This window comes from Hippopotamus amphibius, chromosome 4 (assembly GCF_030028045.1).
Source record: "Hippopotamus amphibius kiboko isolate mHipAmp2 chromosome 4, mHipAmp2.hap2, whole genome shotgun sequence".
NCBI lineage: Eukaryota > Metazoa > Chordata > Mammalia > Artiodactyla > Hippopotamidae > Hippopotamus > Hippopotamus amphibius.
This window is the reverse complement of record NC_080189.1, coordinates 57718894-57743699: the sequence shown is the minus strand read 5'-3', so window position 1 is coordinate 57743699 and position 24806 is coordinate 57718894. Positions and strand designations below refer to the sequence as shown.

The 24806-nt window shown below is 34.4% G+C and overlaps 1 protein-coding gene across 4 annotated transcripts in view; it reads right to left on the bottom strand.

Moving 5' to 3' along the window:
• The window catches only part of VPS50 (VPS50 subunit of EARP/GARPII complex), a 121717-nt gene that overhangs the window by 62492 nt on the left and 34419 nt on the right, over positions 1–24806 (bottom strand). For all 4 annotated transcript variants that reach the window (XR_009053247.1, XM_057732307.1, XM_057732308.1 and 1 more), the window contains exons 10-12: positions 21951–21993; positions 20464–20562; positions 18762–18902 (exon numbers count right to left, since the gene is read on the bottom strand). Coding sequence is in view for 3 of the 4 variants with exons in the window: in XM_057732307.1 (XP_057588290.1) it covers positions 18762–18902; positions 20464–20562; positions 21951–21993 (283 nt within the window). In the remaining variant the exon portion in view is untranslated. The remainder of the gene's footprint in view (positions 1–18761; positions 18903–20463; positions 20563–21950; positions 21994–24806) is intronic.

Below are 24806 nucleotides of genomic sequence, written 5' to 3'. Positions count from 1 at the left end.
AAAAGTTTGGGGGGAAAAGACCAAAAATGCTATAGAAAAATAGGAAGACGATATGAACACACTTAACAGAGATATAAAGATGGCCCATAAATGTAAGAAAACATATCCAGCTTCATTCCTAACAGGACAAATGTAAATTAAAACTACAATAAAAAACAAATTCTCACCCATCACATCAGCGAATATTTTAAAGCTGACAATTAACAAAGATTCTCTCCTTGACCAAACTCTAGCCAGACTCCCTGAGCCCTCACCTTCATTAGGCCTCAATCTTGACCTATAAAGACTTGAACAAGACACTAATGTAGTTTCTAGCAGCTCAAGGCCATGACCCTAGGATGACCCTAGCACCCCTTAAAGTGCTTGCCCGAGAAATGTCAAGGCTGCCAAAAGAATATATTGTTTGCTCCAGCTGAAACCTGAAGATAGGGCCCCTGTCTCCCAGTCTCTGAGGGAGAAGGTAGGAAACTATCCCAGGTGGGTTTCATATGGACCAAGTCCCCTTGTTTTTGTAATTTTTCTCTCCCCTGGCTCTTCTGAGCCCCTACTCATCCCCACCCCCCTCCCCACCCCCCGCCAGTCTCTCTTTCTCCCTTTACAATGCCCAGTGACCTCTGTACAAATGGAAGCTGAGTTCAGTTCACACTGGATTCTTTTTCCCATTACAACAGTATATTACTGATTAAAATCTGCCCATACCACTTTAATTAGTGTCCGGTTTTATTTATCTTTGACACCATATATACTTTGCTGGCAAAGCTATGGGAAAAAAACAAAACAAAACAAAAAAAAACGAACTCTCATACATTGCTGGTGGGAATACAAAATGATACAATCCTATGGAAGTGAATTTGACATTGTCTAACAAAACCACATTGTCTAACAAAACTACATGTTTTTCCCTTTGACACAGCAATCCCACTTTTAGGAATTTATCCTGAAGGTGTACTTCAAACAATGTGAAAATACATATGCACAAGGTTATCTGTTGAAGAATTATCTATAACTGCAAAATACTGGAATCAATCTAAATGTCCAAACATAGGAGATCAGTTGAATAAACTATCTTCAAACACACAAAAGAACACTATGCAACTGTGAAAAATAATAAGCAGACATATACATTAAAAAAATTTTTTAAATACAAATTTTTCCCTTTCATATGATATATATATATGTGAGAAAGGGAAATTTTTTATTATATATATGTATGTCATAAAAATAGAAAAAATTTAATGCATATATCTGCCTATTACCATAAAAATAAACATAGTGAATATAAAGAAGAAAACACTGAAGTTAGTTACCTATAGGAGGTGGCGTGGGGGATAAAATGGAAGGAACACAGAGGAAGTGAACCTTCTGAGTACCCCATTTGGCTATGGGTACCTATTTACAGAAAAATCAGAATGGCTATCCAGATTTACAAATGGCTTGCAGAGATCAACACAAATATTTTTGCTATAATTTGGGGTAATTTTTTCTGTTGACTTTCCCTGTTCACTATCATAATTGCTACCTTTACAATGAATTAGTCTTGCTTTTTCCCTTGGTTTATTTTTACCACATCATTACAATTGACCTAGTGCTTGTACCACAAACATACAATGGAAACTGATACTAATGCAAAATGAAAACTGATACTAATGCACAATGAAAAAGCTAAAAGCAGAGGACAAAGAAAAGCAAAAATCACAAAAAAGTTCTGGGCTGAAATTTAATAATTATTCGCCAGAATAAAGATACTCTTCTACAAACTTTCATAAACTTTGCATAAATTTGTGTTTATATTATGCAAATAAATTTAATCTAATTATATCCCAATATATCTTTCTGAAAGACAAAAGGAAGGCAGTGTTAGTCTTATTTTTCCCAAAGAAAAATGATAACTATACAAATTGCTATAGTCCACCAATTAAGTTTTATTATGCTTGTCACACTTTAACAAACCAGAAAATTGAAACTTGGAACTGCTACCTTCTATTCTCCGCACAACCACTGTCTAGCTACCTTATTTGCTTATTTATTCGAGGAAAAGGAGGGTCTTTACTATGTTACCTCTTGACAATTTGCTAAAATTTAATGGGTTTGGATGAGATTATACACACAGAAATGTTTACATGAAATTTTTTTCAGAAAAAGTTGAAATTATTTAGTGAAATTATACCAAGCTTCTTCTCACCAAACTCATTCAAGTGTAAATAATTCACAGATCTAGCTAGGCCAATGCCTATGCCTAAAAGTCTCCCAAACTTATCTTCAAAAATGTTATATGTACTAACATAAGACTATGATGTACTGAACAAGATGATTCTTACCTAAATTTATATTCTAAAATAGAAACAAATGTATAGATTCATTATACTAAAAGCACAGACAGTAAATAGTTTAAGAAGCAAGGTGGGATAGATATATAAATATTGTTTTTTAATAGATTTAAGCCGAAATGTGTTCATCTCTGTACTTGAAGACTATGCTGGCAATAAGAGCCATTTCATTTTAAAATTGGACTCCACAAACCACTTTCCACTATACTGTGCAATCAACCGGTGTCAATTCTGGTAGCAACAAATGCTTCTTGCTGCTTTTAACACCTTATTACTAAAATCATTCACAACTAGTGCTCTCTCGTTGATTTATAAAAATCACCTCCAAATTTCAAATAGAGAATCTTATTACATAGACACGTGCGAACTGTAACTATAACAAGAGAGATTCAAAGAAACCAACAAATAAGCAAATAATTGTATAAGTAATCAAAAATATTTAAAGGTAAGCCAAGAAGAGAATCTGAGTTTCTGAATTACAACTTCTACTTGGACATCAATTCTTCTTCACACCAGCAGAGCATAACAGAAAGAGGACTAGGCAAGGAACTGGAAGCCCTGGGTCCCAGCCAGCAACAATTACACAACTTACCAGTTATATGCCCTTAGACAGTAAACCACTCTGGATCTCTCAGAGTCACCTTTCATGAAACTGTTAGGGATTCCTGGATCTGCTTCCTCATCATTGGTTTAATCCATTCACTGATTACTAAATACCTAATACTGCAACTCAGTTCAAGTCCCAATTAATGGATGATTCATTTAGTATAAAACCAGGAACACCAAGGCAGAGGAGCACCATATTTCAATTCCAGTTCAATGTTCTTATCACGTGTCAATAATAGGAACAAAAGTCGTGAATTAATCAATTCAGAAAATATTCACAGTGAGATACCCCAAAGAACTAAATAGCATGTCTGAAAATTTTTTAAGAATATATAGGATATAGAAGTTTACTTATCAAACAGTTCTCTATGTTCCAGAGCTATTTTCCACTGCCATTCTAAAGCTAGTAGTACCAATTTATTCAGCAAAGGTTGAGAGGTGAGAAGAAGAAAAATGTGTAGTATTTTAGAACTATCTGAAAAATCATGCAGAAAAGGAGGAATACATTAAGTAACTTACATTTTTTTTTTAAACTCATAACCTTCATACAGACAGCATACACGTCTAGTAGCTGGTGACCACAGGTAACAAATATCCCAGGCGGGGGGGGGGGGGGGGGGAAGGGGGCTGCGATTTAGAGAAGATTCACAAATCCAGACGTTATAATGCAAAAAGCTCAACACAGCATTACCACTAAGCTTCACTATTCAAACATCAAATTTTACTCCTTAATCAAATCTTGATTAACACTTTCACAGACTCCACAGACCTCATTTCCAATCTCATCACTATCCGTTAAGAGTAAAACTCTGTACCTTGCATCTCTGCTATTAACCATCCCAACCAACTTAGCTGGTCAAAATTAAAAGGAGGAAATTAGCTTGTTAAAACCAGCAACATCTCAGCCATAATTATAAATAATAAATTTAATAAGAATCTAGAGACCATTTTCATGGAACAGTGTAAATCCAGAAATGAATATATGCAGCCTTTTCAAATCTGAAGCACGCAATGAAAAAAAAGTCACCTTTTGAAAGTTGCTTTAGAATAAAGTGGTAAATATGGAAAAAAGAGGTCCCTAAATTTAGCCTTTTCTTTTTTTATCTTAAATATGACTTTGAGTTTTATTTTTTATTTTATTTTTTAACTTTTATTGAAATACAATTGACATACAATAAACTGCATATAATTAAAGTGTACAATTTGATATTTTTTTCTTATTAGTAATGTATATATGGCAATCCCCATCTCCCAATTCATCCCACCCCAACCCCCCCGTCCTCCCTGCTTTCCCCACTTGGTGTCCATATGTTTGTTCTCTACACCTGTGTCTCTATTTCTGCCTTGCAAACCGGTTGATTTGTACCATTTTTCTGTATTCCGCATATATGTGTTACTATACAATATTTGTTTTTCTCTTTCTGACTCACCTCACTCTGTATGACAGTCTCTAGGTCCATCCATGTCTCTACAAATGTCCCAATTTCATTCCTTTTTTAGCCTTTTAATTCTTATTAACTTACTTCTATACCATCAGAAATCTATTACCAATTACCTACAAAAATTTCAGGAAGATGACTTTTTTTTATATTAAAACATCAAAATAAAAATTCTTAGGGGTATCCTTAAAGTATTATTGTGTTCTTGTTTCACCTTGATTTAGCACTCTAATCACATCCTGACAAACATATAGGGAGCAGATGTTTTGGCATCCTCACAGAGATTTAAAACTCCTAGCACTGCCATCTTCACCCCCATCCAAACACACACACACACACATATACACACTCACAGATGGACTTCCAAAAACAACAAAGGCTTATCAATATCTTTAGATGAATGCTGTTAGCCTAGTAAGCTCGCATCACCAGAAGCTGCTGGAGAGGACTGCTAAATGTTTAGGGGAGTTTTCCAGAAATATGCTGTTAGTCAAAATAGCACTAGGCCCAGGGAGCTAAAAGCATCTCTGCGGAGACTGAACTCTGGATCTAAATAAGTGGCTGGGCTAAGCAATTACAAGATCTTACCAACATCTAATTACTTCTATAAGGACCAAGCTGTACAAAATATGAATCTTAAGTAGATTCTAATCATTGGAAACCAGAGTGGTGTTCAGTATAGTGGACTTGATGGCACATATTTGGGCTTGGGGCCCAGCTTTGTGACTTACTTGGTAATGACTCCAGCACATCACTTCATGTATCTAAACCCCAAGGGATAAAAAGCAAATAACCTAGGGTCTCTCTGAAGCTTTAAAAACCTAGACTCTCCACAGGTAAAACATGCATACGCTGTAGCAAAACTGTCCCTATATTAAACTAGATTCATTCGTGATTTAAAAACACAAAGTCTTAACCATGGCAATCAGAGAAGAAAAAGAAATAAAAGGAATCCAAATTGGAAAAGAAGTAAAACTGTCACTGTTTTCAGATGACATGATACTATACATAGAAAATCCTAAAGATGCTACCAGAAAACTACTGGTGCTTATCAATGAATTTGGTAATGTTGCAGGATACAAAATTAATGCACAGAAATCTCTTGCATTCCTATACACTAACAATAACAGATCAGAAAGAAATTAAGGAAACAATCCCATTTACCAGTGCAACAAAAAGAATAAAATACCTAGGAATAAACCTACCTAAGGAGGCAAAAGCCCTGTACTCAGAAAACCATGACACTGATAAAAGAAATCAAAGATAACATATGAGAGATATACCATGTTTTTGGATTGGAAGAATCAATACTGTGAAAATGATTATACTACCCAAAGCAATCTACAGATTCAATGCAATTCCCATCAAATTACCAATGGCACATTTCACAGAATTAGAACAAAAAATTTTACAATTTTTATGGAAACACAAAAGACGCTGAATAACCAAAGCAATCTTGAGAAAGAAAAACAGAGCTGGAGGAATCAGGCTCCCAGACTTCAGGCTATACTACAAAGCTACAGTAATCAAGACAGTATGGTACTGCCACAAAAATAAAATAGAGCTCAAGAGCACAGGATAGAAAGCCCAGACATAAACCCATGCACCTATGGTCAATTAATCTATGACAAAGGAAGCAAGAATATACAACAGAGAAAAGACAGTGTCTTCAATAAGTGGTGTTGGGAAAACTGGACAGCTACATGTAAAAGGATGAAATTAGAACACTTCCTAACACCATACACAAAAATAAACTCAAAATAGATTAAAGATCTAAATGTAAGACTATAAAACTCTTAGAGGAAAACATAAGCAGAACACTCTGACATAAATCACAGCAAGATCTATTTTGACCCATCTTTTATTTGAAAATAAAAACAAAAATAAACAAATGGGACCTAATTAAACTTAAAAGCTTTTGCACAGCAAAGGATACTATAAACATGAAGAAAAGACAACCCTCAGAATGGGAGAAAATATTTGCAAATGAAGCAACTGACAAGATTCGAAGCAATCTCCAAAATATACAAACAGCCCCTGCAACTCAATATCAAAAAACCAAATAACCCAATCAAAAAATGGGCTGCTCAACATCACTAATTATTAGAGAAATGCAAATCAAAACTACAATAAGGTATCACCTCACACCAGTCAGAATGGCCATCATCAAAAAATCTACAAACAGTAAGTACTGGAGAGTGTATGGAGAAAAGGGAACCCTCTTACACTTGGTGGGAATGTAAATTGATACAGCCACTATGGAGAACAGTATGGAGGTTCCTTAAAAAACTAAAAATAGAACTACTATAAGACCCAGCAATCCCACTACTGGGCATATACCCAGAGAAAACAATAATTCCAAAAGATACATGCACCCCAATGTTCACTGAAGCACTACTTACAACAGCCAAGACATGGAAGCAACCTAAATGTCCATCAACAGAGGAATGGATAAAGAAGATGTGGCACATATATACAATGGAATATTACTTAGCCATAAAATGGAACAAAACTGTGCCATTTGCAGAGACGTGTATGGATCTAGAGACTGCCATACAGAGTGAAGTCAGTCAGAAAGAGAAAAACAAATATTGTATATTAATGCATGTATGTGGAATTTAGAAAAATGGTACAGAGGAACCTATTTGCAAAGCAGAAATAGAGACACAGTTGTAGAGAACAAACATGTGGACACCAAGGGGGGGCGGGGGTATTGGGATGAATTGGGAGGTTGGGATTGACATATATACACTACTATGTATAAAATAGATAGCTAATGAGAACCTATTGTATAGCACAGGGAATTCTACTCAGTGCTCTGTGGTGACCTAAATGGGAAGCAAATCCAAAAAAGAGGAGATATATGTATACATATAGCTGATTCTCTTCTCTGTACAGCAGAAACTAACACAATATTGTAAAAAACAAAAAACAAAAAAAAACCAACACAAATATATAATGGTGAAAAAATAGTCACTCATCTCCCAGGCATTTTATCATTATCACTAAATATGTATTTACACATGAAGACATACATAATACGTATGGTATGAATGATACCAACTTGGAACTAAGTAACGAGCATTCTCTAAATTGTGAAATACACAGAAGGGGCTCCTTTACTACCATCCTCAGTTTTGTCTAATTACTGCTAAATGGTCTTAATCAAATGGAAAGCTTAATACTATAAAACAAGCAAAGCTTGTGTAATCATAATATATAATTTATCTTTCAAACTTTCAAGTGATAAAATGCTGTGAACCCCTATGCTAAGATTATCACCAAAAAATGAGCAGTATTTAAATGTAAAAAGACAAATTAAGAATATGGTTTCTTGGCAGGTTTTGAGAATGGCTTTTACCAGTAAATTACTTTGTTTTCTGCTGGCAGCTGTGTGCCACATCTTAAAATTAGGTTGGTTCTTTAACATTTACCCCCATCCTCCCCACCACCAAAAAAAAAATCACCCAGCAGTCTAAATTACATTGACAGTTTTAAGGGTTCGTAGTCTTGGGCAGCAGAGCGGGCTTAGCACACGTGAGCCAGTTTCAAGTGACTAGAAAACCTCTTCACTTCCACCCAAGAGAAGGAAAGCTGGTTATCCAGATAACATCAGCCCAAAACATGCTCTCCATAGGCACTCATTAGTCCCAGAGTATGGTAGAAACTACCAAATCATCATACCTGGTTTAATCCTGTTAAACCAAGCCAGACAATCTACTGTTCTTTTCACTTGCCCTATGCTCTTCTTTCATGCCATTGCTCAAGATATTTCCTCTGTATACCTGGACCCAGCTACATACATTGTGCTTCTTGAAATCCAAAACCCACTCAAAACTTGCAGCCTCCTCTTTTGCCCTTTAATCCCTTAAAGAACTGTGTTGATCCCATTTACACTACTGTATATGTTGTGTGAACTTTTTTCTTATTCTACTTCTGATCATAATTAATGTGACCTTACTACGTTACAAACTCCTTATAACCTTATTTACCCTTGCTGAGATGAACTGATTACTTGATTAACAAAAATTGGGTAATAACAAGGGAAACTGGTTTATACTAAGTCAGAGTGCTAAGAAAATGGAATCTTACATCTTCTCCCAGCATTCATGAAACAGTAACAGGCTAGCTTGTTAGCCTGTAAGTAGGATAAAATTTCAGACCCTTCACAGTTCTTGACAATCCAAAGAGTAAATGGCAAGGAAAAAGGAAGAGGTGGATATACTTTCCTTACTTATGTTCTGATCATTAAGTTTTGAATATTTAAAATGACCAAAACTTATTTTCTATTTTACTTTAAATATTTAGAAACCAATATATAACTCTTATATAAAAAAATTAGTTGGGTGCTACTGTATACGTGATAAGAATAAATCCCACAGCTGAATTCTTAGAGTATTTTAAAACTGATCTGATAAAGTACTCAAGTAAATAGTATTGTTCCTCTAACTGAAAAGGTTTCTCTAGTAAGAAAGGAAAAGTCCACTCACCTATCCAACCAAATCAACCAAATTAACCTCAATAATCAACGAAATGCCCCCATTTAATTTCCTTCACATCTTAAATACGCCTGAGTGACAAACAGTGTAAATTATTATTGATATGCTACCTCCTGGTATCTGACAATTAAGCTATTAAATATAAAATAATCAGCATTCATGTACACAGGGAAAAGGATAAAAGCAGACACTATTGATGAGGAGCTTAAGTTGAAACATTTTCTAGAGGGCAATTTTGGAAATATAAACCAAAGCCTTAAAAATGCAAAACGTTTGACAATGCAATTTTATTTTTCATCATTTATCCTAAAGAAATAATTAATGATGTGTGCAAAGATTTAGCTTTAAAAATATTTACTACAGTGTTGTTCATAATGACAGAAGTTGGAAATAATATAAATATCGAAGAATAAGAAACCAGTTAATTAACCCACAGGATCTCTTACATTGAAGTACTGTCAAGCCACTAAAAGGTATGTGCATAGCATATTCACTGAAATGGAAAATTGTTTATAACATAGCACGTGTAAAAAAAAGGTTCTAAATCTGTGTGTACAGCACAGTCCTACTTTAAAAAGCTATTTGTTTATATATACATTAAAAGAACCAACTTTGCATACAAATATAAATTTTTATTTCTTTTGTTATCTGTATTTTCCTACAATCAATATGTTTTAGGTGTATAATTTAAAATATATGTATTTTAAGAGTAAACATCATATTAATTAATGATTGCTTAATTTCAGCAACTACTTATATAATCAGTATTCTAATTCCATAAAGACTGTGAGTGATATAAAAACATATAAACAGACTAGATTAAGAAGTCAGAAAACAGAAAAAGGAAAAAGGCAGTTAATTCTACAGAAAACCCAAAACAAGATGGTTACTACAAATGAACATTAAATTTAGCTCTGAAATTCCTGGCAGCTTATCATCATAGCGAGTCTGTATACTCTCATACTATTTGATAAGAGAAAATATATTAATTCTTCACAAAAGAAAGTGCCCCAAGAATTTAAGAACAGAAATAGCTTTTTGATTCAAAAGAGGAAATTTCTCTAGGCTTCTATATGAATATCAAAATAAATGATACCTTCAACAGAGATCTCACTAAAAATATTTACTGATCCACAAACTGCCACTGAATTACAATTTAATACCAAGAGGTATTATTTATAAGAATGAAAATTTTAAAAACTACAAGAATGGAACATTAGATGAGCCTTTACTTGATCTTTCTATGATGTATACATGTAAAGAATCTGTAAAAAATACATGGCACCGAGAAAGTGCTCAATGTTGGTTTTTGTTCCCCTCACTTAATCAAATCTGAAAATTGATTAAGTCAACACCACACAAGTTAGAGACAAAGAGGTCAGTCCAATATACTAAAGAAACATTTACTAAACACCTCCAATGTGCCAGATGGAGAAAATACATATTGAAATTATTTCAGAAAGATTTTTCTAAAAGAAACTATATTTTTCCCCAAAGTATTATTACATTATCAAGTTCATTTCAAAAACAGAATTCAAAACTCATTAAAATCATTTGGAAACGAACAATTGAGAAATGGTTGAGAAAACTGCAGCCAGCTTAGCCAGCTCTATTATCATAAAATTAACCAATAACATCCTAATTAACATTTTGAAATAAGCTACCCAGGGAAACCCATCAGCTGGCCCAGAAAAAAAAATGTTGTTAAAAAAACAACACATTAAAAAAAAAAAAAAAAAAAACCTGATGCATACTTCATAAACTTTCTAAAAACCTACAAAGGATTTCTCTACAAGGTCACTAAATAAAGAGCTTCCACTTGGTGTCTTTAAATCTCTGGAGTAAACATGTAGGGTACATCAATGTACTAATAAATGCAATCACAAAAAGGCTTTTTAATCAAATAAAACAACCACTATGCCTCTTTACATTGGCCCTTGCCAGAAATGAATAAAACTTAATTCCCATTTGAAACTTTTGCTTCTAAGTAGCAGTCCTTTATTTGCATTTCAAGATAATGTACATATTTTTTTTAAGTACCCTAAATTATTGATCTAAAAACTGTAAATAGAAACATTCAAGAAAAAACAGGAAACCAGACTGAAAGATAAACTATAAAAAGGAATATTGTGGTTTTAATTAAATCATTTAGGAAATACAGTTTAGTAAAGAAAGTACATTCAATTGCAAAATGACTTCAAAAAGTTCAAAGTCAACTAAACTTTTAAACTTAGAGCAATGGTGACAGGACACAAATGGCAGATACTCCATAATGAATGGGACAGTAAGCTGCTGGCCTTAAGAACACTGAAGTTCTCTACTTACCAGAGAAAATAAAAACAGAACACTAATTTTGCCCCAGGTTTCTTTGTAAAGGAATGTTCAAAAAGAAAGAGAAAAAGAGTTTAATTTCTTTCTAACCGATTTAGTAACAGACTGACATTTGTGAGTGGTTTAATACTGTGAATAAGAACAAGCAGATGATTGATCTCTTTTCATTTCCAATCTCTTTCCATTTAAAAGAAACAAAATGACTCCCTGTTTACAGGAACACTATCCATCTATCAACTCTGATCAGTGTGCTATTTCATTTATTTCAATTTTTAATGTTATATTTAAACTTTTATCTATGATTAAGGACTTCCTTCATAATATTGCTACTGTAACATAGAAAACCGACGGGGCTCTTTCTTCTCACTTCCAAAATCTGCCAGTGAACACCCTGCACATATATCCTGAGGGTTCTGTTGCTTCTTTCTTACCTGACACTCCACATATATGCTCCTGTACCAGTATATCCTCAATAATTATTATCAGTTAACTTTAATTAGGGCAAAAATGATTCCCAAATGCCATATATTTAAAAATTAATAATCATACATTCTAATACAAGAATGTATTAGAACTCCTTCACAGATAACCCTCCTTGCCTCAGTTATGCCATTCCAGATCCTTGATATGTGTTCTCACAAGGAAAACATATTTGTTTCCTTTCATCAGCTTACTTACTGAATTTCTAGGGGTTCCTTCTATTTTTCCTTTCCTGAGCTAACTACTTTCATTTATAAAACTCAGTTACTGAGAGAAGGAATCAAGATGGAGGAGTAGGAGGACGTGTGCTCATTCCCTCTTGCAAAAGCACTGGAATTACAACTAACTGCTGAACAATCATCTACAGAAAGACACTGGAACTCACCAACAAAAGACACCCCACATCCAGAGACAAAGGAGAAGCCAAAATGAGACGGTAGGAGGGGCACAATCACATTAAAATCAAGTCCCATAAATGCTGGGTGGGTGACTCACAAGCTGGAGAACAGTTATACTGCAGAAGTCCTGAGGGTTCTGAGCCCCACGTCAGGCTTCCAAACCTGGGGGTCCAGCAACGGGAGGAGGAATCCCCAGAGAATCAGACTCTGAAAGCCAGCGGGATTTGATTGCAGGACCTCCACAGGACTGGGGAAAATGGAGACTCCACTCTTGGAGGGCACACAAAAAATAGTGTGCTCACCAGGACCCAGGGGGAAGGAGCAGTGACCCCATAGGAGACTGAACCAGACCTACCTGCTGGTGTTGGAGGGTTGCCTGTGGAGGTGGGGGGCAGCTGTGGCATGCCAAGTAGACGGGGGCGCTGGCGGCGGGGGTTCTGGGAGGTGCTCATTGGCATGAGCCCTCCGAGAGTCCACCATTAGCCCCACCAAAGAGCCTGTAAGCTCCAGTGCTTGGTTGCCTCAGGCCAAACGACCACCAGGGTAGGAACACAGCCCCACCCATTGGCAGACAAGCAGATTAAAGTGTCACTGAGCCCCACCCACCAAATCAGATTAAAATTTTACTGAGCTCCACCCAACCAGCCCAACCTCCCATCAGGAAGCACTCAGGAGCCTCCTGGACAGCTTCCTCCACAAGAGGGCAGACAGCAGAATCAAGCAGTATCAGCAGTATTTTATCTTGTGGAACTGAAAATCACAGCCACAGAAAGACAGAGAAAATGAAAAGGCAAAAGACTTTGTACCAGATGAAGGGACAAGATAAAACACCAGAAAAACAACTAAATGAAGAGGAGATAGGCACTCTTCTGGAAAAGAATTCAGAATAATGATGGTGAAGATGATCCAGGACTTTGAAAAAAGACTGGATGCAAAGATCGAAAAGTTGCAAGAAAAGTTTACCAAAGACCTAGAAGAATTAAAGAGCAAACAGATATGCAACACAATAACTGAAATGAAAAATACACTAGAAGGAACCAGTAGCAGATTAACTGAGGCAGAAGGACGAATAAGTGAGTTGGAAGACAGAATGGTGATCATCACTGATGCAGAAAAGAATAAAGAAAAAAGAATGAAAAGAACTGAAGACAGCCTAAGAGACCTCTGGGACAACGTTAAACGCACCAACATTTGCATTATAGGGGTCCCAAAAGGAGAAGAGAGAGAGAAACGACCTGAGAAAATACTGGAAGAGATTATAGTTGAAAACTTGCCTAACATGGGAAAGGAAATAGCTACCCAAGTCCAGGAAGCGCAGATTCCCAGGCAGGATAAACCCAAGGAGAAACACACCAAGACATATAGTAGTCAAACTGACAAAAATTAAAGACAGAGAAAAGTTATTAAAAGCAACAAGGGAAAAATGACAAATAACATACAAGGGAAGTCCCATAAGGGTAACAGCTGATTTCTCAGCAGAAACTCTGTAAGCCAGAAGGGAGTGGCATGATATATTTCAAGTGATGACAGGGAAGAACCTACAACCAAGAATACTCTACCCAGCAAGGATCTTATTCAGATTCGACAGAGAAATCAAAAGCTTTACAGACAAGCAACAGCTAAGAGAATTCAGCACCACCAAATCAGCCCTACAACAAATGCTAAAGGAACTTCTCTAAGCAGGAAACATAAGAGAAGAAAAGGACCTACAAAAACATAAACAAAACAATTAAGAAAATGGTAATAGGAACATACATGTCGAGAATTACCTTGAATGTCAATGGGCTAAATGCACCAACCAAAAGACACAGACTGGCTGAATGGATGCAAAAACAAGACCCTTCTATATCCTGTCTCCAAGAGACCCACTTCAGACCTAGGGAAACATACAGATGGAAAGTGAGGGGATGGAAAAAGATATTCCATGCAAATGGAAATCAAAAGAAAGCTGGAGTAGCGATACTCATATCAGATAAAATAAGACTTTAAAATAAAAAATGTTACAAGAGACAAGAAAGGACACTACATAAAGTTCAAGGGATCAATCCAAGAAGAAGAGATAACAATTATAAATATATGTGCACCCAATATAGGAGCACCTCAATACATAAGGCAAATGCTAACAACTAAGAAAGAGGAAATCGACAGGAACACAACCATAGTGGGGGACTTTAACACCCCACTTACACCAATGGACAGATCATCCAGACAGAAAATTAATAAGGAAACACAAGCTTTAAATGACACAATAAATCAGCTGGATTTAATAGATACCTATAGGACATTACATGCAGAAACAGCAGATTACACATTCTTCTCAAGTGCACATGGAACATTCTCCAGGATAGATCACATTTTGGGTCACAAATCAAGCCTTGGTAAATTCAAGAAAATTGAAATCATATCAAGCATCTTTTCTGACCACAACGCTATGAAATTAGAAATCAACTACAGGATAAAAACTAAAAAACACAAACACGTGGAGGCTAAACAATATGCTACCAAATAACCAAGAGATCACTGAAGAAATCAAAGAGGAAATCAAAAAATACCTAGAGACAAATGACAATGAAAACACAACAATCCAAAACCCATGGGATGCAGCAAAGACAGCTCTAAGAGGGAAGTTTATAGCAATACAATCCTTCTTCAAGAAACAAGAAATATCCCAAATAAACAATCTAACCCTACACCTAAAGAAACTAGAGAAAGAAGAGCAAAGAAAACCCAAAGTTAGTAGATGCAGAGAAATCATAAAGATCTGAGCAGAAATAAATGAAACAGAAACAAAGAAAACAATAGCAAAAATAAATAAGACTAAAAACTGTTTCTTTGAGAAGATAAAATTGATAAACCTTTAGCAAGACTCATCAAGAAAAAGAGGGAGAGGACTCAAATCAATAAAATCAGAAATGAAACAGAAGTTACAATGGACACCACAGAAATAAAAAGCACCATAAGAGACTACTACAAGCAACTATATGCCAATAAAATGGAAAACCTGGACGAAATGGACAGATTGTTAGAAAGGTATAACCTTCCAAGACTGAATCAGGAAGACATAGAAAATATGAACACACCAATCATAAATCATGAAATTGAAACTGTGATTAAAAATCTCCCAACAAACAAAAGTCCAGGACCAGATGGATTCACAGGTGAATTTTATCAAACATTTAGAGAAGAGCTAACACCCACCCTTCTCAAACTCTTCCAAAACATTGCAAAGGAACACTCCCAAACTCATTTTATGACACCACCATCACCCTGATACCAAAACCAGACAAAGATACTACAAAAAAAGAAAATTACAGACCAATATCACTGATGAATTTAGTTGCAAAAATCCTCAACAAAATACTAGCCAACAGAATCCAACAACACACTAAAAGGATCATCCACCATGATCAAGTGGGATTTATCCCTGGAATGCAAGGATTCTTCAATATATGCAAATCAAACTATGTGATACACCATATTAACAAATTGAAGGATATAAACCACATGAGCATCTCCATAGATGCAGAAAAAGCTTTTGACAAAATTCAACATCCATTTATGATAAAAACTCTCCAGAAGGTGGGCATAGAGGGAACCTACCTCAACATAATAAAGGCCATATACAACAAACCCACAGCAAACATCATTCTCAATGGTGAAAAACTGCAAGCATCCCCTCTAAGATCAGGAACAAGACAAGGATGTCCACTCTCACCACTACTATTCAACATAGTTTTGGAAGTCCTTGCCACAGCAATCAGAGAAGAGAAAGAAATAAAAGGAATCCAAATTGGAAAAGAAGAAGTAAAACTGTCACTGTTCACAGATGACATGATACTATACATAGAAAATCCTAAAGATGCCACCAGAAAACTACTTGAGCTAATCAATGAATTCGGTAAAGTTGCAGGATACAAAATTAACACACAGAAATCTCTTGCATTTCTAAACACCAACAATGAAAGATCAGAAAGAGAGATTAAGGAAACAATCCCATTCACCATTGCAACAAAAAGAATAAAATACCTAGGAATAAACCTAACCAAGGAGGTAAAAGACCTGTACTCAGAAAACTATAAGACACTAATGAAAAAAATCAAAGACGACACAAACACATGGAGGGACATACTATGTTCTTGGATTGGAAGAATCAACATTGTGAAAATGACTATATTACCCAAAGCAATTTACAGATTCAATGCAATCCCCATCAAATTACCAATGGCATTTTTCACAGAACTAGAACAAGAAATTTTATGATTTGTATGGAAACGCAAAAGACCCCGAATAGCCAAAGCAATCTTGAGAAGGAAAGACAGAGTTGGTGGAATCAGGCTTCCTGACTTCAGGCTATACTACAAGGCTACAGTGATCAAGACAGCATGGTACTGGCACAAAAACAGAAATATAGATCAATGGAACAGGATAGAAAGCTCAGAGATAAGCTATGGTCAACTAATCTATGACAAAGGAGGCAAGGATATACAATGGAGAAAAGGCAGCCTCTCCAATAAGTGGTGCTGGGAAAACTCGACAGCTACATGTAAAAGAATGAAATTAGAACACTTCCTAACACCATACACAAAAATAAACTCAAAATGGGTTAAAGCCCTAAATGTAAGGCCAGACACTATAAAACTCCCAGAGGAAAACAAAGAAAGAACATTCTGTAATGTAAATAAGAGCAAGATCTTTTTTGATCCACTCCCTAGAATAATGGAAATAAAAACAAAAATAAATAAGTGGGACCTAATGAAACTTCAAAGCTTCTGCACAGCAAAGGAAACTATAAGCAAGACGAAAAGACAACCCTCAGAATGGGAGAGAATATTTGCAAACAAATCAACAGACAAAGGATTAATCTCCAAAATATATAAAAGTTAATCCAGTTCAATATCAAAAAAACAAACAACCCAATCAAAGAATGGGCAGAAGACCTAAATAGGCATTTCTCCAAAGAAGACATACAGATGGCCAAGAGGCACATGAAAAGCTGCTCAACATCACTAATTATTAGAGAAATGCAAATCAAAATTGCAATGAGGTATCACCTTACACCAGTTAGAGTGGGCATCATCAGAAAATCGACAAACAGTAAATGCTGGAGAGGGTGTGGAGTAAAGGGAATGCTCTTGCACTGCTGGTGGGAATGTAAATTGATACAGCCACTATGGAGAACAGTATGGAGGTTCCTTGCAAAACTAAAAATAGAACTACCATATGACCCAGCAATCCCACTACTGGGCATATACCCAGAGAACACCATAACTGAAAAAGACACATGCATGCCAATGTTCATTGCAACACTATTTACAATAGCCAGGACGTGGAAGCAACCTAAATGCCCATCAACAGATGAATGGATAAAGAAGATGTGGTACATACATACAATGGAATATTACTCAGCTGTAAAAAGCAATGAAACTGGGACATCTGTAGAGACATGGATGGATTTAGAGACTGTCATACAGAGTGAAGTGAGTCAGAAAGAGGAAAACAAATATAGTACATTAACACATATATGTGGACTATAGAAAAATGGTAGAAATCAACCAGTTTGTAAGGCAGAAATAGAGACACAGATGTAGGGAACAAACATATGGACACCAAGTAGGGAAAGCGGGGAGGGTTGGGGGGGGGCGAATGAATTGGGAGATTTGATACCAAATTGTACACCCTAAATATATGCAGTTTATTGTAAAAAAAATTTTTTTAATTAAAAATTTAATTAAAAAAAACTCATTTACTAAAAGTCCACATCTTTTCATCAAATTAAATAAATAAATCTGATATGAGATAATCTCTTCCTAATCTTATCTGGTTTAAATAGGTCAAATATAACTCAGCATTATAAAACAAATGAAAACTTACTTAGGCTTATAAGAACTGTTCACATCCCTGTCTGCCTATAACATTCCGACTTAAATACTTCCAAGAGGCCTGAGGTGATTTCTATACTTCCTTAACTTTTTGTCAAGATGAGGCCAGAGAAAGTGGGCCACCTTAAAATGCATCATATCCTTCATCTCATTATTCAGCTCCTCTAAGTCTGTTCTTTCAACATTAAAGAACCTATCATACCTAATTCTGTTAATAAGTATCACACAGATTTCATGCTTTTCCACTGCAGACCAGGCTTCCTTGTAAAAGCAAATAACACCACCATTCTCCTAGTGATTCATCATTTTCTTTTCCTCACACTACATCAGTCCATCAGCAGGAACAACTAGAAAGCAGAATCCAACTTGGTTCACTTCCCACCTGTGGACTATATTACCTACAGACCTATGCTTCCTTAACAATAAAAAATAAACTGGTTACAGATGCTGACAGAAACAACATTTATATACATGAAAAGACTGACTGAAAGTATGTAAGGAAAATCAGCAAAGATGATTGTTTAAAAGCACCCTAGATGCTATTGTAGAAGAGAGTTAAGACCCTGAGAGAGTCCATCTAGAAGTAACCACACTCCACAAATCTGTACCATCTCATCCACCTTTATTAATTACATGATTGAATCTTCCAGTTTCTCTATGAGGAAAAGAATAATATGGGAGGAAAATTTTTGGCAAACATATTTGTCTTATTTTAGTAGTATCTTCAAATAGTAGGTGCTAAAAAATGAAATATGAACTTAAAAACTAAAATAGATTCATATGAACAGTATTTACGACATACCGTACAGAGATCCTTATATTGCAGCTTTTGGAATTTTGTATCTGTGTTTCCTGCACATAGTTCCACGTAACCAAGAACAACTTGAAACACGGTATTATGAATGGCTTGGGTAAAGTGCATGTGAAGTTGATCCATTGCTGTCTACGGAAAGAAAAAACATACAACATAATCTAATATTATTAAATACATTTCAACAGATTTGAAAAACACAGGAAAAAATCTTTATCAATTTTAGCTACAACACAAATAACTATTATTCACATAATTATAAGTGTTGATTACTTGCAAACAACCCTTCGAATAACCAGAACATCATACCACTAAAGATAAATCTGAATCGTGAACACTGCTCTGTTGCTCTGTATTTATCATTGGTACCCATCCTGCCTCTTTTCAAACATGTCATGCATAACCACACCTTTGGATACCCTCTGCCATCATTCCTTCACATTGTTCAGGATTCTCAATGGTCATCTTCTTTAAGAAGACTTTCCTGACTATCCTATATAACTCAGTACGTCACATCACTCTATCCACTTACACTAATTGTTCTCTTTCTCTCTTTCTTTCTCTCTTTTCTTTCTTTCTTTCTTTCTTTCCTTTCTTTCTTCCTTTCCTTTCCTTTCCTTTCTTTCTTTCTTTCTTTTTCTTTCCTTCTCTCTTTCTCTCTCTCTCTTTAATTTATTTCTTTAATTTCATTCTGTCTCCCTCACTAGAAGGTAAGATACATGAGGGTCTATATCCAGGTGCCTGGAGCAATGCACATAGTAGTTACCAATAAATATGTAATGAGTGAAAGAATTCATCTAATGTGGGAAATTAGAAGTTATAGTTGCATTTTCAAAGGTCTTTAAACATTACCCCCAAAATTACCAAATGTCTTCCTTCTAGTATTTTTCCCTAGGTATAGCTTCAGGTATAAAAACTAATAAAGTACAATAAATAACCAAACTTCTTTATTCATATTATAAAATGTAAATAGAGTTTAAATGGTTTGGTAAAGGCTTCAATTTCCTTCTAAGACAAGAGACCATTTAAGGGAAGAAAACATTTACACTGATCACGTTTGGATGTTCTCTAGAAAAATGTATAATCCTGTATTTGCAGAAGATATAATTAATTTTCAAACTATGGCCTCTAACTCATAAATTTTTCAAGGAAGCCCTTGAGCAGTAAGAGTACATAAAGTCATGCATCATGGGAGTAGTGAGGACATTTTGGGGATAACAGAATCTTTTGAAAAATCTGATAAATGCAATGGACCTGTTTTACAACAAATACACACAATGTGCAACTGTTTACATACCACTTCAAGGGAGTCACGCTGGCCCATCTAGGAACCATGAGGCTCCAAATTTAGAAGTTCTTATTTGGGACCAAGAATTGAGGTAAAAAAAGACTACAATCCTCTCCCACTGAATTATCTCATAATATACTTTTTTAAAAAACCTACATAGAATAGTGAAAATATTAAACCTGAGAAACACGTCATAGTTTAAAACAGACTTCTGTAAGGTTTTAATCACACTGCACATACTCTGAGCCTATGTGATCATGTTACTACTGTCAATACAACATAAAAATTTACTTTGTTAAATGAAATTTAAGCACACTACATTAATAATAATATTTAAACTTAAGCAATCGTGAAGATCAACAGATACCTGATTAAGAAAAAAGAAAACATCCTTTCAAAACTAACCTGTGTTTTTCCAAGAAGTCGATAAGCTTGTTGAACCTTGGTGTAATGGTTAATGTCAAAATTCTTGCAGATTTTGGACAGGGCAACATCCAGCTGCTCCTATGTAATTAAAAGAGTAGGCAAGAGGTGGTTAAGGAATTACGTTTTCAAGGTAATAAGAAGAAAATATTAAGACTAATTTCTCACTTTTAATTAACATCTGAACACATTTACTATCACACTCGATTTAATAGTTAAAAACAAATTTAAATAAAAATATAAATAAATTATACTTCTTATGACCAACTATACCCAAGTTTATTGAGATGTTATTAATAATATGAGTTTTTTAAAAAACCATGCCTAATGTTTAAAGGGACACAAAATAATTATCATAGTCTCTAAAGGAATTTTAGTTTTTACTTTTACTTATGTTTCCTCAAGCATCTGCTAAAATCTTACAGTTACATGAACTGAGTTTGTAGGACTACTGAAAAATAAAACAATCCTGTAAATCACTGAAAAGTACTGATAATTTTCAACAAAACTACATTTTTGACCTTATAAGTACATACCTCAAGGTACTGCACTTTTATATCGAAATGTACCAACTTTGTTTATAGATTTCTATCTCAAAGATTTCATTTTAAAATAAATATTATTCTGTACTTATATAGAAAATTATAAGAATGAAGAAAACTGAGCTTTAAAAGAAAGTCCTCATTAAAATATTCAGGCGACCATTTACTTAAGAGATTTTCAAAGCAGTTCTATTTATGTTTATCAAATAAATTGCCATTTTTACAATTAGGAAATAATTGCATTTATGATCAAAAACTACTTTCATAAAGGTCATTTGAAAGTCTAGCCTCAACTTTTCTAAGTACTCTCATCAGGAAAACAATAAAAAAAAAATACCATAGGAAACCAAATAATTCTTATTAAATTTATTTAAATGAACACTCTGCTTTGCAAAGATTGCTGAGGAAAGAGATGAACCCTGAATAAATGTAGGATGAAAATCAGGCTTTATGCTCACAATAACGTAACTTTTCCTTTCCAGTTTCTACATGTTTGATGAATTGTATGAGATATTATTACGAGGTTTACAAATTTAGAAGGGTTATCATCAGCCAATAATCATATTTAAATAAACTCACTAAATTAAAAAGGAGAAATAGTTGACAATCAAAAATAATTAATATATGGTAAGTATTTTGCCTATAATTTACATGAGAACACACCTATGACTAACAGCTTAGGGATCTTTATGGTATGGTAATATTTTCAAATACTCTTTTTAGATCCCACAATTCCAAAAGTATTATTGAGAGTACAAGTATATTAACATTAAGTTGACCATGCACAGATATTCCAAATGAAAAACAAAGTGTAGTGATCTAGAAACACTGGTAGTAACATGAAAGTCAAAACAGAAGAGGCATCTATGCTATTCAGAAACCTCTGAAAAGAAAAAGTCATTTAACTTAAGATATAATTCTTCCTACCTCAATTTGCTCTAAAGTATCTTGTAGCTTTGAATTCAGTTCACTATTAAATAAAACAGAATTAGGTGTGTTAATCCTTAAAAGAGACAAACTAGATGAACAAATAATTAAGTTCACAGATCAATAGAATGAGCAGTAAGTTGTGCTGCTGACTCTACAGACAGTACAATAAGGCAAGAAAAATAAGTAAAAAGAAAAGAATTAGGAAGGAAGAAGTAAAAGAGTCATCACTAGCAGCAACAGGATTGTGTCGGCAGAAAATCCTGAAGAATCTATAGATAAAACTAAGTATTTAAGAATTAAATATTGGGGGGTTGGGGTGGGATGAATTGGGAGATTGGGATTGCCGTATATACATTACTAATAAGAAAAAAAAATCAAATCGTACACTTTAAATACAGGCAGTGTATTGTATGTCAATTATATCTCAATAAAAGTTCTTAAAAGAAAAGAATTAAATATTGACAGCAAGTTTTAAAGTATAATACAGATGAAAAGTAAAATGATAAAAATAAAATTAATCTCTATATATTAGAAACAAAGAATTAGACAATGAAATTTTTAAAAATACCATTTCAAAAAACCAAATACCTGGGAATAAATCAAATAAAAAATATACAATACAAAAAAGAGCTAAAATAAAGAAGACTTAACTACATACGGGTATATACCATGTAAACTGAGTAAAACCTTCAATATTGTTGATATCAGTTCTCACCAAAATGATCTCCTAGAATAATTGAAATTCTAATCAAAATCCCAGCAGGCTTTTTAATGTAAAAACTGACAAGCTGCTTCTAAAATAATCTGGAAACTCAAAGGGCTAAAACTAGTCAAGACTACCTGGAAGAACAATGCTGTAGGACATATACTAAAATAGGTTAAGGCTTATTATAAAGTTACAGCAATAAGATAGTGTGGTACTTATTACAAGGATACATAAACAGATCAACAGAACAGAAAAAAAAGCAAAGGATAAAAGCCTTAAACAGATACTTGACAAAGGAGATATCCAACTGGCCAATAAACATATAAATAAGGTCTCCATCAGGCATTCAGGAAGTGCAAATTAAAACTGCAATAAGACACTATAACAAGTGACCAGAATGGCTAAAAATATTTATTTTTAATTAAAAATGACATCAATACATGTTGGCAAGGATGTAGAATAAAAGGAACACTCAATTCAATGATGGAGGAAGGGAAAACTGATTGGAAACCGTTAACACCTCCTGAAACTCAACACACACTTACTTTATGTCCCAGAATTCCTAGATGTGAATCTTTCGTAAGTGCATACACAATCCTCGCAGCATTATCTGTGATAGGCAAAAACTTAAAGCAACTCAATTGTCTATGAACAGTTAAATGGGTAAAGTGTGATATATTTATGATGAAATACCACAGCAATGAAATGTATCACCTGAATCTCAAAAACATAATATTGGACAAAATGAAGTCAATTTATATAAATGGAATCATACAGTATGTACTTTTTAAAGTTCAAAACAGGCAAAACTAACGTTAGTGACAGAAGGCAAAACAGTGGCCACCTGGGGAAAATAATGACTGGAACGGGACATGAAGAAAGTTTCTGGGGAACTAGAAATGTTCTAGTTCTATTTCTATTTTTGGGAGGTAATTACACAACTATGTTCACTTTGTAAAAATGTTTTGAGTTATACAGTTAGGATATGTGATTGAATCTGACTTTTTCCCCCTTTAATTCTCCCTAGGTCAGTTTTTAAAAACATATTATTTGAATTACAATATTCCATTACTGAAAAAGATCTGTGGTATCTAACAAAATTGATACAATTTTAGAGAAAACATTTTAACAAAAGAGATTAAGGCAAAAGTGAAATAAAATAGTAGGAACAAGTGAAAGATGTAGTTTGATACACCAAAATTATACAAGGTTTTTTACAATTGTCATCTAATTATAAATGTGACTCTCAAAGTCCTAGCAGTCAAAACAAATGGGAAAGGCCAGAGTACACAATTCAGTGTCCAGAACATCAAAACACACCAATAACTAAAGAGAAAAAACAAATCAAAAAGAAAAAAATCACTTTTGCTGGCATTAAATTCAGAAAGAAAATTTTGCCGATCTTGATAAAGACAGCAATATTTTATCTCCTACGGCACAACACCCTTGGCAACAGCCTTACAGAATATACAATATGGATTCATGCACTCCTTGTCTTTGTTTCTTATAGAGCATTTTAATGCAAACTGAGGAGATAACACCAAAGAAGAGGAGAGAGATGGATATATACAAATGCAAAGCAATTTGTCAGAAAAGTAAAACCAATAATAATAAAAGTATCCACTTTTGTATGGTCTCAAAGATAAACATCCAAACATGTAGAGGAATTAGACCATTTTCTGGAAATATTATTTATTATAAGCATGCTTTTGATTAAGGTTGAGAATTGAAGATTATAATTCTCTAGTAAAAACTGAGAATGAACAAATCTTTATCATTTGACAACCAACAGTGCGGGATTAATACCTTATTTGAAAAATTAGGGTCTTTAACCAGGATTTATAGGTTAGGGAAATACTTGCAGGCAGGAGTGAGATTTTCCTTAAAAAAAAAAAAGATTCTAAGACAATTTCTATTCAAAAAAGAATAAATGAATGAATAAAAATAGGAATGAGAGCTAAAGGCTCCAAAATAATACCCCCAAAAGAATAGCCATGATAGCGTCTTAGCACTTAGAAAGATAACTTAAATAATCCCTCATTCCACCCAATTAAAAAAACAAAAATCAGTATCAACTCCCAGAGTTGTTCCTTCTCCCATGTTCTCTCTCTTTTGACTCATGTGACCACCACCCATTCAATCCAAGC